This window comes from Scleropages formosus, chromosome 18 (assembly GCF_900964775.1).
Source record: "Scleropages formosus chromosome 18, fSclFor1.1, whole genome shotgun sequence".
Classification (NCBI taxonomy): Eukaryota; Metazoa; Chordata; class Actinopteri; order Osteoglossiformes; family Osteoglossidae; genus Scleropages; species Scleropages formosus.
In genome coordinates, this window is record NC_041823.1 from 23,022,667 (window position 1) to 23,037,745 (window position 15,079).

Below are 15,079 nucleotides of genomic sequence, written 5' to 3' on the forward strand. Positions count from 1 at the left end.
CTCTCCCAGCTACTTTAGGGTCAAAACAAAAATCTTAGAAGGAGCTGCGATTAAAATGACCTTGGAAGGGCAATGCAGAGGCCTTCTTGATTTGCTCAGTGTAAAGCAAAGTTTTAACAAACTACACACTGCACACTCAAAGACATGCAAAAAAACCTTTTACGTGCATGCTGATAAGAAATTTTATGCATAGAACTAGCAAAAGTGTGTGTCTGTGAGCGTGTGTGTGCGCGCATGTGTTGGGGGTGGTCTTTGTTGCCTACCTATATTGTGCTGAAGGATGTTTTTGGAGGGCATTGCTACAGCGAGTATAAAAACCTGCCCAAGGTGACCAGTTCTGCTCTTTGGAGTTAGGAGGACGTTGTTGAGCAGAAGGACCTGTGTGGGTGCAGAATAAGGTTTTCAAGATTTCGGGGGAAAGAGGCAGCGGTGTTTGGACAACAATTGATTTGGACGGAGACTCTAAGTCCAGCATCATGAGTAAGCAGGTAGGTAACTCAAGGTTTTCAAGCTTAAGTTACCCATTTTATGTTCTCCTGTGTCACTGGGTTACAATACAAACAAATTTTTTTCTCAGTGTTGTCCTTGAAGAATAGTGTACAGTATTTACATTATGGGGGGCGCGGTGGCGCAGTGGGTTGGGCCGGGTCCTGCTCTTCAGTGGGTCTGGGGTTCGGGTCCCGCTTGGGGTGCCTTGCGATGGACTGGCGTCTCGTCCTGGGTGTGTCCCCTCCCCCTCTGGCCTTACGCCCTGTGTTGCCGGGTAGGCTCCGGTTCCCTGCAATCCCGTATGGGACGAGCGGTTCCGAAAATGTGTGTGTGTGTGTGTGTGTATTTACATTATAGTTTTGTCCGAAGAGACATACATCTCATAGAAAAGACAATGTGTGCATTACATTAGCAGAAAGAGGGACTTAAATGCAGATGTGTGATTCTAAAGCGCAGTTAGTTTGCTACTTTACACAATAATTGTTTTTAAATTCACATATACACAACATTTGGTGAATACTACAAAAAATTTTAAAAATGTTCCATTTCAGAATGCTGATGGATGTTTCTATGAGATCCAAAATGAAATGTGTATCTCTTTGTGTATGAGGGTCTGTATGGTTCCGTAACTACCTGAGTAACAAAACAGATTTTACTTTCACTAAAGGTTGCATAAATAAGCCCATCCTTAACATAAAATGCTATTTTGTTTTTATTTTAAAAGCCCAATCGACATGTTGTCTTTTTATTGGCACTTGTTCCTGACTGGTAAGATTTATGGGGGCAGAATCATTGCTGGTACATTTCTAAGAAATCTACAAGAGATTTCTTTTGAAGAGTATAAAGTCAAGATGATCCATGATCGTATTAAGGTTCACAATACAGAAATACAATTGACTTAGAATCTGTGCCTTTAGTGGAAAAGTAAGCACATATGAGTTTCATGCTTCAGTATTTCTATGACAATTGCAATGTTTGGATGAGAGCATGAATAGATTTTTGTATGTTCATTTAGTCTTGCAGCCAAATCCCAAAGATGCATTTTACTGAAGAGTATGTACACCCATTACTTACAGTTATTCACTGAGTTGTACAGGTTGGTAATTTTACTAGAGCAACTCAGAGTAAGTACCTTACTTAAGGGTACTACAGCAACCAGTGGGATTCAAACCCATAACCTTTGGGGGCAAAGGCAGCAGCACTAACCACTACACTACCAGCTGTCCTTACAATAAAATTATATATTATTCATATAAAAATATTCAAAATATTTCTACATCTTAATATATAAATATTCAACAAACTTAAGAATACTTAAAAGCATAATGTTGAAATTACATTAAAGAAACAGAAGCAGCACTGAAAACCAAAATTAAATTGCTTGCATTCAGTTAATTGACTGCTATTTTAGGGTAAGGGAGTCAGACACCCAGATCTTGCATCACTCATTTGTTGTTTCAAGGCAATGGTTCTGAGTCAAAACATCTGACTTTTGCAATATACCACTGCCCTCATTTATTTTTTTAACAGACAGCTACATATTGATTGCTTGGGTCAAAACATTGCTGGCACATTTGACTTATTTTTTTAAACATCTCTCACATGATGGTGTAAAGGAGAGCATAAACTAGAAAGTACCTGGATATCAGTTGCATGTGACCTGCCAAGGTGACATATCTTTCCATCTAGGTGTGCTTGTGCTGCCTGGAGCCTGGAGGCCTGAGTGTGCTCACTGTATATTATATCCATATCATAGTATTCTTTTGTTCATTATCTTTTGGTGTTGCAAGATAGTATGGCAGTAAACAGTGACTTGGAGTGCTGTGTCCTTGGAGTACTGTGTATTGTTTGCAAAGTGTGGGTTTAGTAAATGCTGTTTCTTTGCTCTATTTGCCCTTCTATTTCTTTCTCCATTTTGGCAGAACTCATACGATATGTTTGTGGAGATGGACAAGATGGATGGGGAGCTGGATGTCCAGATCAAAAAGAAGAAGAAGGAAAAGAAGAAGGAGAAACTGGAGAAAATGAAGAAAGAAATGGACATTGTAAGTGGCCGAAAGGAAAAGACTGAAAAAATCATAATCTGTAAAAAAAAAATATCAGCTGAGGGGGAGATGACAGGCTATAAATAGTGGAAAAGTTACATATCACAGAATAGGGCTTTTCATAAGTAATTATTTGTTCTATTCCCTATTTTCTTCAAAGCAGAAAGGCAAATCTAAATTTTGTATGAAAATGATGATTTTATGAAATATTAATTATTTGCATTATATAAAATGTGAGTAAAAACTTTCAGTGCCTGACCACTATGGTGTGTCCTTACAGGATGACCATGAGATCACAATAGAAGAGCTTGAGATGAAATACTCAACTAGTGTCACCAAGGTAATGGAGCATTCTGTCAGCCTGTCTTGACAATGGCGTGCAGTGAAAAATGTGTTTCGATAAACTTTTCCCTCGTATTGTGCATATCAGCCCCTTTTATACACATGTTTAGCATCTAACGTGTCAGGTAAGGATTATCCTCATTTTCTCACTTCTGGGCCTTGGCTTTTCACCATCCCACAGGGTCTGACCACAGCGTTCGCACAGCAGGTCCTGGAGCGGGATGGTCCAAATGAGCTCAAGCCCCCAAAAGGCACTCCGGAGTATGTGAAATTTGCCCGGCAGCTGGCTGGCGGGCTGCAGTGTCTGATGTGGGTAGCAGCTGTCATCTGCTTCATTGCCTTTGGTATTGAGTTCGCCAGGGGAAATGACACCAGTGAAGATGACGTAAGTAAGAGGAGAGAGGAGACTCTTGACGGACACGCTAATGGAAAATACAGTGCTCCCTTGCCTTATGAAGGCAATTTGTTGCTGAAAAACCCTCCGTAAGGTGAATTCCCATATCCTCAAGGTATAATTACCATGAGTTTCAATGGTAATAATTACACGTTCCTCAGCCTCAAAACTGAGGAGCATCCATTCATGCTGAAATATCACAAAAATCCCACAAGCCCTTAAAAAGAATACTTCAATAATGAACATTATTATAACACAACATACCAGGGAAGTTTCCTTTCATTAATTACTCTCTGTAATCTATGGGTGTCGATCTACACTCATTCAGCTTTTTCAGAACTGTTACGTATGATACACTTAGCAAACACTCATAAACAAAACATACATGCACGTGATACTTAGTGTTTTTGCATTAATTCAACCTTTAATTCAAAATCAAAACAACAGCAAAGATTTACAAAATGAATGAAATCAATGCAAATTAGTTTACGTTCATCAAACAAGTTCAGAAAATTTAGACAGTTTAAATCCAAATTTGGTCCTTATTAATGTGAATAAATGCCTTGTAAACCAAAGTAAAGATATTGAATGAAACTCTTCATAAAGTCAGTTTCCGATGACCTGCTTGGTAATATATCAAAGTGTAGCTATATAGGAAAAATTCAATTCTTTGCTGAGCACACTCCATATATCGTTGCCACTGTTGTCCCAAAGAAATTTTCTTGGGCTTTTTATTTTGTTTCTCTCCTGACACTCCCATTCTCTTTTATTCCAGCTGTACCTGGCAATAACACTAATTGCTGTGGTGGTTGTGACAGGATGTTTTGGATACTACCAGGAGTTCAAGAGCACAAATATCATTGCTAGCTTCAAAAATCTGGTGCCACAGGTGAGGATGTGAAGGGTATAATATCATCATGGACATAATAGGATTTAATAATGCATACTGCAATGAATACATTTTTTTCCCATAATTTCACTGTTTTTTTTTCTCCAGCAAGCCATAGTGATCAGAGATGGGCAGAAGAACCAGATCAATGCCAACCTGTTGGTGGTGGGTGACCTTGTGGAGATAAAGGGTGGTGACCGAGTGCCAGCTGATGTCCGCATCATCACGTCACAGGGCTGCAAGGTTCTTAGCCAGCTAAATAATAGTATTTTCCAATACCTATACAGTGGTTAAGTGCTGGTGCCTCACAACTCCTGGCTGCGCCAGTTTTCTCCAACAATCCAAATCTACATGTTGATGATGAACTGATTATCCAAAATTGCCATTACTGTATGTATATATGAGTGAAAGAGTGTGTGCGATTGACCTGCAATTAATTGGCATGCTGTCTAGGGTGTACCCCTTCTGATAACATAGGTTTCTGAAATAGGCTTCAAACCCCTGCATCCCGCACTGGACATGCAGTTACTGATAATGAATAAGCGAATGAAGGAGTGATTAATTCTAGTCAATAGCACTGTGGCTCTTTCGCAGGTGGACAACTCTTCTCTCACAGGGGAGTCTGAGCCACAGAGCAGGACTCCAGAGTGCACCCATGAAAACCCACTCGAAACCCGTAACATCGCCTTCTTCTCTACTACCTGCCTGGAAGGTTAGTCACTCACACTGAAACCTGTTCGACATTTTCTTTCAATACAGGTAACATCATCCCCAACTCACCTTATGTATTTAATAGGAGTGGCCACAGGGATCATCATCAACATAGGCGACCGTACCATTATTGGCCGGATTGCCAGCCTGGCCTCTGGTGTAGGAAATGAGAAGACCCCCATCGCCATTGAAATTGAGCACTTCGTGGACATCATTGCTGGACTGGCCATCTTTTTTGGGTTCACCTTCTTTGTAGTGGCCATGTTTATTGGTTATGCTTTCCTGGAGGCCATGATCTTCTTCATGGCTATTGTGGTAGCCTACGTACCCGAAGGTCTGCTAGCTACTGTGACTGTGAGTATAAGCCAGTTACTTAGCAAATTGTCAGGTTTTTGTGGGTGAAAAAATGTTAGCAGCAGCCCTATACCTTATGGTATAAACCATTGTAGTTCTTGTGGTTCTTGATAGCAGAGCAAGAGTATAACGTACGTTTAAGGTTAACACTTTATTCCCTTTCCGGTCACTACTGTTAATCTGCTGCTGTTTTTCCCCATTACAATGCAAACCTCTGACTGTATAAAAGGAGCCATGTGTCTTTTGAATTGTCAATGTCTAATCATTTTGTTCCCCAATTTTTTAAACGATGGGTGATGTCTCCTATGTCCTAGGTGTGCCTTTCACTGACAGCTAAGCGTCTTGCCAGTAAAAACTGTGTAGTGAAGAATCTGGAGGCTGTGGAGACTCTCGGCTCCACTTCTGTCATTTGCTCAGATAAGACGGGCACCTTGACCCAGAACCGCATGACTGTAGCTCACTTATGGTTCGACAACCAGATTCATGCTGCTGACACCACAGAGGATCAGTCAGGTGAGGGACACCCAGCCAGCTCTACGTAAATCAATGCTTTTAATTAAGTAAATATATCAGTAAGCTTTTTCTTCAGTACTACATTAATTGCTGTCATTTAACTGGGATAACTGTGAAATGTCCCTGTCACATTACCCATAACAGGCAACTTTCATTCTCTTTTAAAAATGTATGGATGACACTTTAATTTTCAGTGCAATTCTCTTTCCAGGTCAAAGCTTTGACCAGTCCTCAGAAACTTGGCGGGCCCTTGCAAGGATAGCAGGACTGTGTAACAGGGCAATATTCAAACCTAATCAGGAGACTGTGCCTATTCCCAAGGTGAGGAAACCCAATGCGGCCTAGATGGAACCACCTCTAAGTGTAGCATCCAAATAATGTTTTTCATTTATCTTGTCCAATTATTGTCACACACAGAGACAAGTTGTAGGGGATGCTTCAGAAACTGCCCTACTCAAGTTTACAGAGCTGACCATTGGCAACATCACAGATTACAGAAGCCGATTTAGCAAAATTTGTGAAATACCATTTAACTCCACGAACAAGTTCCAGGTAAAATGTGTTGAGTTGCCTCCTGCTGGGAACAAGACATTTGTACCGTTGAATAATAATGTGTGTTTCTATTAGAATTTTATTTTTAATGATTAACTTTCATCAACTGAAACTTTAAAACTCAGAGAACAAAAAGAGAGAAAAGAACAAATGATTGTCTATGTAAAGCCAAAATTAAATTTTTATTTTACAATGAAGTACGTTTATACAGCAGGGTATTTTTAAAGGAGTAGTTCAGGATAACTACTTTGCTCAAGAGTATGATGGCCGGAGTAGGATTGAAAATAGGGTTGTTCAGACTGCTATCTTTTAATGCAATAGGCAGTTTCACTGTTTTTTTTTTTCAATTTAGTTCTTTTCTGTTAACTCTCTGTCTTTCCGTTTTCAATGGAAGCTGTCGATTCATGAGTTAGAGGACCCGCTTGACTTGCGTTACCTGTTGGTGATGAAGGGAGCACCAGAAAGGATTCTGGAGCGCTGCTCCACCATCCTTATTAAAGGCCAGGAGCTGCCCCTAGATGAGCAGTGGAGGGAGGCCTTCCAGACAGCCTACATGGACTTAGGAAGCCTTGGAGAGAGAGTGCTTGGTAAGGGCTTCAGAATCAAAGAGCAAGACTCAGGAGCATGGGAGTTGGATAAAACTGAAGATGCAGCATAGGTTAGGTTGAACATAGCAGGAAAACTGTTGCTGGACTACTTTTTTTGGAATGGAGAGAGGATTCATATCATCGAACACTCATTCCCAGCTTTTATGTCACCTGAAACATTACATGCACCTCACATACCCCTCATTATTCCATGAAACAGGTTTCTGCCACATCTACTTGAATGAGAAGGAGTTCCCTAGAGGCTTCCGTTTTGACACTGATGACATGAACTTTCCTACATCTGGTCTTTGCTTTGCTGGGCTGATCTCCATGATTGACCCACCTCGTGCCACTGTGCCTGATGCTGTCAAGAAGTGCCGTACAGCCGGAATCCGGGTATGAGTCAAGGATGGAAAATGGGACAAGAATTTGTATGTTTTAAATTCTGACGTTAGTTTTTCTCTAAATAGATAAAAGAATTAGCTATTTCACAAGATCAAATTGTTTGAAAACCTGTAGTAGTTGCTGGTTTTGCTTTCAAAAAAATGAGCAATATAAAAACATCCAAGGAATATTAGATTAAAGCTCCATAGGAACTTTTCCAGAGAAACAATAAATTAAATATTTTTATTTCATTAGGTCGTCATGGTGACAGGTGACCACCCAATCACAGCAAAGGCCATTGCAGCAAATGTAGGCATCATCTCAGAGGGCAGTGAGACAGTGGAGGACATTGCGCATAGGCTGCGCATTCCAGTGGAACAGGTCAACAAAAGGTGAGGAGCTGACAAGAACTCACAATATCTTTAGAATCATAGGAACTTAGGGTCAAAAGGGTAGGTTTTTGAAACTTGATTGGAAAGGAGAAGAAAACTGAGGAAACAAGGAATTTTTATGCCAAATATATCCAAGAAAGCAGCTTTACAACTTACTGGTTTTGTTGATTTTTCTTTTTTTTTCTTTTTGCGTTTTTAACACTTTCAAACTACAAACAAGACCATAAGCAGACTCTCCAAAAAACCTTTGTATCCCCTCTCCAACACCACCTTTCTAGGGATGCCCGTGCCTGTGTGATTAACGGTGGCCAGCTGAAAGAAATGACCAGTGATGAGCTAGACGAGGCCCTGATGACCCACCCAGAGATGGTTTTTGCTCGAACCTCACCCCAACAGAAACTCATCATTGTAGAAAGCTGCCAGCGTCTGGTGGGTCCGCAGTCAACTCGCTGACAGTCTGCTTTGTCTTTGACTTGGCTTTGAGTTTTGGTTTGATTGTCCTCTCCTCTCCTGTTTCTCTTAGGGTTCCATTGTGGCAGTGACTGGCGATGGAGTGAATGATTCACCAGCACTGAAGAAAGCAGACATTGGTGTTGCCATGGGTATTGCTGGCTCTGATGCAGCAAAGAATGCTGCAGACATGATCCTGCTGGATGACAACTTTGCTTCAATTGTAACTGGGGTGGAGCAAGGTGAGGGAACATAAGAGGGGCAGCTCAGGAGTGTGAGAAAAGGCATAATGTGCTTTCTTACATAGGTTTCCATAATATTCTACTTTGCATGGCTACAAAAGATGCTAGAATTCCTTCCCCAGAGGATTATAGCTCTTCAAGAAGGGGGAGGGCAGCACATTCTTGGGATAATATTTTGATGCATCTATGAGTATTTCTCCAAATCTGAATTTAACCAAAGCAACTGGCTAAACTAAAATGTCTTTGCTATGATTAGATTTTCTTTAAGTTGTCACAGAGCTATCAAAGAACTCACCATTACATCCATTAATTTGGACTATATTGCACGCTAACAAAATTAAGGAAAATCTCTGTCAATGGTGCTACAAAATGGTTAGATTTGATGCTCTTTTAACAATTAAACAAAAGTGACAAATTTGTACAGTAAATCTTGACAAGACACGCCAGTCTCTCAGCTTTACGACGAAAATGCATATGTGCGCAAACTTGACCAGGAATGAAAGCTCCTTACAGGGCACAACATCCATAACTCCGTGCTATCTCTCAAAATTTTACCAGGTCGTCTGATTTTTGACAATCTGAAGAAATCCATCGCCTACACTTTAACAAAGAATATTCCCGAGCTCACTCCCTACCTCATTTACATCACTGTCAGTGTGCCTCTGCCTCTGGGATGCATCACTATTCTCTTCATTGAACTCGCCACAGACATTGTAAGTTCATTTGGCCCTTGGTGTACCTGCTTTGCCCCCTCATAGAGTCGTTGTAGCCGGTGCACATTTTTTGAAGTGTCTATTTTGTTTCTGCTTATTGGATGCCTTCCTTTAACACTCAAAAACTCTGCAAATCCCACAGTTTCCATCTGTGTCTCTGGCTTATGAGAAGGCAGAAAGCGACATCATGCACCTGAAGCCACGAAATCCCCGCCGGGACAGGCTGGTTAATGAACCCCTGGCAGTCTATTCCTACTTCCAGATTGGTGAGAGCCTGTGAATGAAAGTGACAGAAAGTGTCCTGAGAAACTTTCTCATCAGTCAGATTCACACACACACTCTCTGAAACTGCTTGTCCTGGTGAGCCGAGGCCTAACTCGGCAGTGTAGGGCGCAAGGCTGGACGGGGAGGGGACACACCTCGGACAAGACGCTAGTCCATCGCAAGGCACCCCAAGCAGGACTCAAACCCCAGACCCAGCGGAGAGCAGGCCCGGGCCAAACCCACTGCACCCCTCCAGTCAGATTCATTTGCATTTATTTCTTTAGCAGATGCTTTTATCCAAAGCAACTTCTGATGAACTCTATGTAGTGTTATCAGGCCACACACCTTTTTCACCAAGGTGACTTACACTGCTAGATACATTACTTACAATGGGTCACTCATCCATACATCAGTGAAACACACTCCCTCTGTTTCAGTTACACACTGTGGGTGAACCTGAACAGCATGACTTTGGAAGAAAACCAGAGCACCCAGACACAGAGAAAATGCACAAACTCCACACAGGCTGAGCAGGGATTGAACCCATGTCATCTTGCACTATGCAAGTACTGCGAGACAGCAGCACTACTCACTGTGCCACTCAATCCATAATGAGCAGGACAGATTGGGGAAAGATAAAATTTTTCTTCATTTTTACATGCTTACTCTTCAGTACACAGACCTTCAGTAGAATTATGGGCTGTCTCAGGGCAATGCATGGTGCTGTTGTTGATCGAAACTCTATCATAATAAAGAGACTTTAGAGTACTCTCAGCTGCATGGATACTTAGCTTGCAAAAACAGACTCAGACTTTGTCATCAAAATTGATAGTTTAACAATTCTTGTGAAGTTTGTCTGAGATAGCACAACTAAAATGCCAGAGGTATTTGGCACAGTACTCAAACGTTGTAGTAATATTATAGTATGAAAGAGACTACCTCTTTACTGAATTGCTTTCAAAATCAAGAACAACTTTTTATAGTTACAGTAAATTAGAAAAAGGCCCTAGTTTTATCAGTATGATACCTGTCTTGCTGTATAAACCTATATTTATACTATGGTTACATCAAATGGGTGCTCAAGGTTTTTTTGGAGGCTCCGTTTCACTCATCTCATCACAATACTGTGCACTTTTTTGCTGTCTTACAACACAGCACAAAAGAGAAAACCATCTTTCAGCAAGTTAAGCTCTGGACAGAGTAGAGCATCCAGTGTTTGCAGGGCTGTTTTAGTCCTGTTTGCCTGGTCTGGTTTTAAACCAGGGTCAAATCTGGTTTCAATAATTCATTGAAGATTCTTTTTGAATATAAGTACTTCTATCCCCACATGAGTTTACAAATACGGGGTGACATTACAGTAAATGTAAGACAGAACTGCAGTAAAAGGCAAGACCTGAAGGTGAACTGAGTTCAGATAGTATCAGGACTGTATTGAGCGAAACGGAAACCATGTTTGGAGAGCAGGACAAAGTGAACATATCTAAAGACATGGTGAATACTGACAGTGTTAGTACCAAGACTAAACTGATTCATCAAACCATTTTATCTCAAGTTTCATTAGTTTGACTAGCGGGCAAATAAAGAAATAAGCAGAAGCTTAACACCACCGGGAAATCTGGGAGTGTTTCCAAAATTTTTTAGAAAGTAAAAGTAGACAAATGTCAGGTGTCAATGAAATGTGCTGACCCACTATATTTCTTTCAGTTTTTCAGTTTCCCTGGAAGAGAACAAGGTGCCTAAAATACGGTAGAAGGCAACATTATTGTCAGTTTCAGAACAGGAATCTCCCAAAACATTTTTTTTAGGCTAGCAGTAGGTCATTTGTGACAAGAGAATTGTGCTCCTGCAGATGGATCCTTTATCGGATCTTTTACAAATTGCATGCAGGTCTAAAAGAAAAAGTGAAGAAGTATAACAGAAATTTAACACACACACTTAAAAGGTCCAAAGACAGATGCTAGGCTTTTATTTAAAGAGTTTTCCTCATTGTTTTCACCACACAGCACATGCATTAATTTAAAAAATTTCAAAGAGATGTCACCAGAGCTTGCTGGGCTTTAAATTTTTCAACAGATGGGTCACAAAGAACGTTTAAATGGTTTTGTAGCAAAATATCTCTTTTCATATGCTGATTTGCTTGAACACTGTGTTTATTTCCCCATTTTGTCCATTCTTAGTACAGATATCTGCAGACGGATTACAAGTTTTCGATGATCTTCTGAAAATGTATTCAGTAAAGAATGTGTAAAAATGATAATTTGTTCTTACACTTTCATTGCTTCTTGCTTCAGGTGCAATTCAGTCCTTTGCTGGTTTTACGGACTATTTCGCAGCCATGGCTCAAGAGGGCTGGTACCCCTTGCTTTGTGTGGGACTGAGGTCTTATTGGGAGGACACACACTTGCAGGACCTGCAGGACAGCTACGGACAAGAGTGGGTGAGTGGCTGTGGGTAAGAGACTGGTCAAGGGGACAGCTGGTAATGTAGTGGTTAGAACTACTGCCTTTGGACACAAAGGTTGCAGGTTTGACTCCCATTTCCAGCTGTAGTACCCTTGCACATGGTCTCTTTTATTACATCCCTGGTTTAGGACATAAAGCCTCAGAATTTTGCCATCTCTCCCTATCATTTGCAATGTGTTGTGCCTCTCCCCATGTGAGTGTCATCTCCTTTACCACAGATATTACAGTCCTTCAGTTTCTTTAATAAGGGTGCAGGTTACCTATATGCATGAATCGGAAGCGGTCCATTTCTTTTGTCCCGTGGCTATAAATCTGCCAATTTAGCGTTGCTTAATTTACTAGATTATGGAAACGTATTAAGTAAAGAAAGTGTAAAAAGGTGCATTTGTTCTTACACTGCCATTGATTCGCAAGATACTTACCTTAAATTACTCCAGTAAAATTGCCCAGCTGTATAAACAGGTAAGCAACTGCAAGTTGATCTGGAGAAAAGCGTCAGCTAAATATGTTAGTGTTTGAAATAAGACAGCTGGTAGCGTAATGATTAGAAGTGTTGCCTTCGGCCCTCTAAGTTGCAGGTTTGATCCCAACCTCTGGTTGTCGTACCCCTGAGTAAAGTAATTACCCTAAAATTGCTCCACTTACAGTACCCAGGTGTATAAATGAATAAATAATTGTAGGTAGACTAACACTGTAAGTTGCTTTGGAGAAAGGTGTTGGCTAAATGAATAAAGGTAAGTGAATCCAGAAATTTAACCATGCCTTTAATGTTCTCTTCTGTGTGTTAACAGTACACTGTCATGGATAGCATAGTAGGTATAGGAGAAAGACTGTAAAATGAGTCAGTATGAACAAACCAAAACAAAGAGGTGACTTGTCAACTGTAGAAGTGTCCAGAAAGTGACTTTGGTTTCTTCTCCCATGACTGAATAAAGTGCAGCCCTATGATGTGGATTTGCATTCCTGTGCCTTTTTCTTACTCAGACATTCAGCCAGCGCCTGTACCAGGAGTACACTTGCTACACTGTCTTCTTTGTCAGTATTGAGATCTGCCAGATTGCTGATGTCCTGATCAGAAAGACTCGCCGACTGTCTCTCTTCCAGCAGGGCTTGTTCAGGTTGGTCAAGATTTTCTCTCCACCTGTCCAATTGCTTTGAAATGGTGTTGTCCCACACAAAGAAAAATTGTTAGCCAAGCCAGAAAGTATGAGAAGATATGGTAACACTTCATGATGTAGCAACGATGGACACAAGTCTTTTTTTTTTTAACCTGAAGGGTCCATCTCTGATTCTCCCTTCTCCTTTCAGAAACAAGGTGCTTTTAATTGCAATCGTCTTCCAGCTGTGCCTGGGAAATCTGTTGTGCTACTGCCCAGGGATGCCCAACATCTTTAACTTCATGCCAATTCGGTAATAAATTTTCTGTTTTAAATTTTAAATTTTCTGTTTTATCTTGGCACTAAGCTATTGGCTAATTTCTCCTTGATGTGGATCAACAAGTAGAAAATGGGCACGTAAAGTCATGTACAAAACTGAAATTTCTATCAGGTATTGCAACTTTTCAATTTCAGCTACAATGTCTTTTATAAGATAAATTTTTGGAAGTAGTCTTGTATCATTTCTTCTCTAACTGTAGTCTGGAGAACACTGAATTCACTGCTCCTGTGTCTTTCCTACTGTCCTCATAATCTATTGTTCCCCTATGTGTTACAGAGTACAGTGGTGGTTTGTCCCTGTGCCTTACGGAATTCTAATCTTTGTATATGATGAGATACGGAAGTTGGGAGTCAGAAGATATCCAGGCAGTGAGTACCTTTGATTTCTTTTAGTTTCTGACCCCATTTTCCCAGTTGTCATTTGGGCCTTCACTAATCCACACCAATTTTCATTCTTTTCTACCAGGCTGGTTGGACCAAGAGTTGTATTACTGATGGAGGAGAAGTGGTACATTAAGGGGAAAGTCTTGCGTTCCTCATTTAAAACTAAAAAGCAGGTTCAGCAACATTGTTTATTGCCATTCTTAAACAATCCACACTAAATGTTACGTCTATATCAATGATATTTACTGACATTTTATTCCAATTAAGTATCAAGCAAGCTATTGGCATACATTCTTATATGACAAATCATTAATTTATCATTTTGGCAAGTATAGCAATTCTGAGTACCTGACTGCAAGGTGAAAAGAAGTATGAAGTGGACTGTGGCCACCCCTGAAAGGAAGTGATTATTGCTACATTGCTTTTTATTTTGTGCATTTAATTTAAGCAAGCACTAACGTCACAACCAAAATAAACTATTTCACAGAGTGCAGGGTAACGGTCTGTGAACAGGCCTTTAACAGTCTCTTCTTTACATAATAAATTAGCAATATATTTGTAGTGTTATAATAGTTTTAAAAACTTCACACTCATTAAAAATGGTTTCATATTTAGAGACTTTTTTGACAAAAAATTTCATTTACTACCCCAAATAGAAAGTGTATGTTTATAAATAAAGTGTGTAAAAAAAAAAAAAAAAAAAAGCTATCCAAGACTTTCTATGGGAGGGGCTCAAAATTAATGACCGGTGTCTGATTTGTTTATAAAAGTAAACAAGGAAAAAAGTTTAAAAAACTAAAAAAAAAAAAAATCACTTGGTCTGCTATTTACCTTACAAAACTGAATAAGATATAAAATACATGAGTTACAGACTCATAATTAATGCATACTCAATTTACATTTTACTTTGAGTAAGGTTGGAAAAATAAGCTCAAACCAATTGTGATCTGCTTTACTATTATCTTTCCAGCACTGGATTATGAACATTACTGTGTAGTTGAACTGCAGAACACACACACACACACACACACACACATTTTCAGAACCGCTTGTCCCATACGGGGTCACGGGGAACCGGAGCCTAACCCGGCAACTCAGGGCGTAAGGCTGGAGGGGGAGGGGACATACCCAGGACGGGACGCCAGTCCATCGCAAGGCACCCCAAGCGGGACTCGAACCCCAGACCCACCGGAGAGCAGGACTGTGGTCCAACCCACTGCGCCACCGCACCCCCCTTCAACTGCAGAACAAAGAAATGCAAAAACCTCTGAAATTCACTTAGGTTGTAGCAGCAAACAGTGTACAACGTACAGACACACACAAAGTAACCAAACATTAAATATATAGAAAAATAAATGTTAAGTAAACAGATAAATAAGTTAACAAGTGAATAAATAGGCAAATGCATTTATACGTCAGAAACAGAAAAAGTAGACTGAAGGTAGATGATTAGTGTAGTGAGATTCTGTGTGGAGG

At 40.3% G+C, this 15,079-nt stretch overlaps 1 protein-coding gene across 1 annotated transcript; it reads left to right on the top strand.

The window, feature by feature from the left end:
* Positions 1–476: 476 nt before the first annotated feature.
* Positions 477–13,714, top strand: LOC108919133 (potassium-transporting ATPase alpha chain 1). Its single transcript, XM_018726917.2, has 23 exons — positions 477–488; positions 2,412–2,534; positions 2,815–2,874; positions 3,058–3,261; positions 4,046–4,159; positions 4,268–4,402; positions 4,754–4,871; positions 4,956–5,224; positions 5,539–5,737; positions 5,949–6,058; positions 6,155–6,289; positions 6,684–6,876; positions 7,097–7,272; positions 7,516–7,652; positions 7,931–8,081; positions 8,176–8,344; positions 8,903–9,057; positions 9,200–9,323; positions 11,613–11,758; positions 12,768–12,901; positions 13,092–13,193; positions 13,497–13,588; positions 13,686–13,714. The coding sequence occupies exons 1-23, from the start codon at positions 477–479 to the stop codon at positions 13,712–13,714; spliced, it is 3,087 nt and encodes a 1,028-aa protein (XP_018582433.1).
* The last annotated feature ends 1,365 nt before the right edge of the window (positions 13,715–15,079 follow it).

Coding starts and splice junctions, on each gene's coding strand:
- LOC108919133 (XM_018726917.2), top strand. Junction 2,535..2,814: donor TGAAGAAAGAAATGGACATT/GTAAGTGGCCGA, acceptor GTGTCCTTACAG/GATGACCATGAGATCACAAT. Junction 6,290..6,683: donor ACTCCACGAACAAGTTCCAG/GTAAAATGTGTT, acceptor TTTCAATGGAAG/CTGTCGATTCATGAGTTAGA.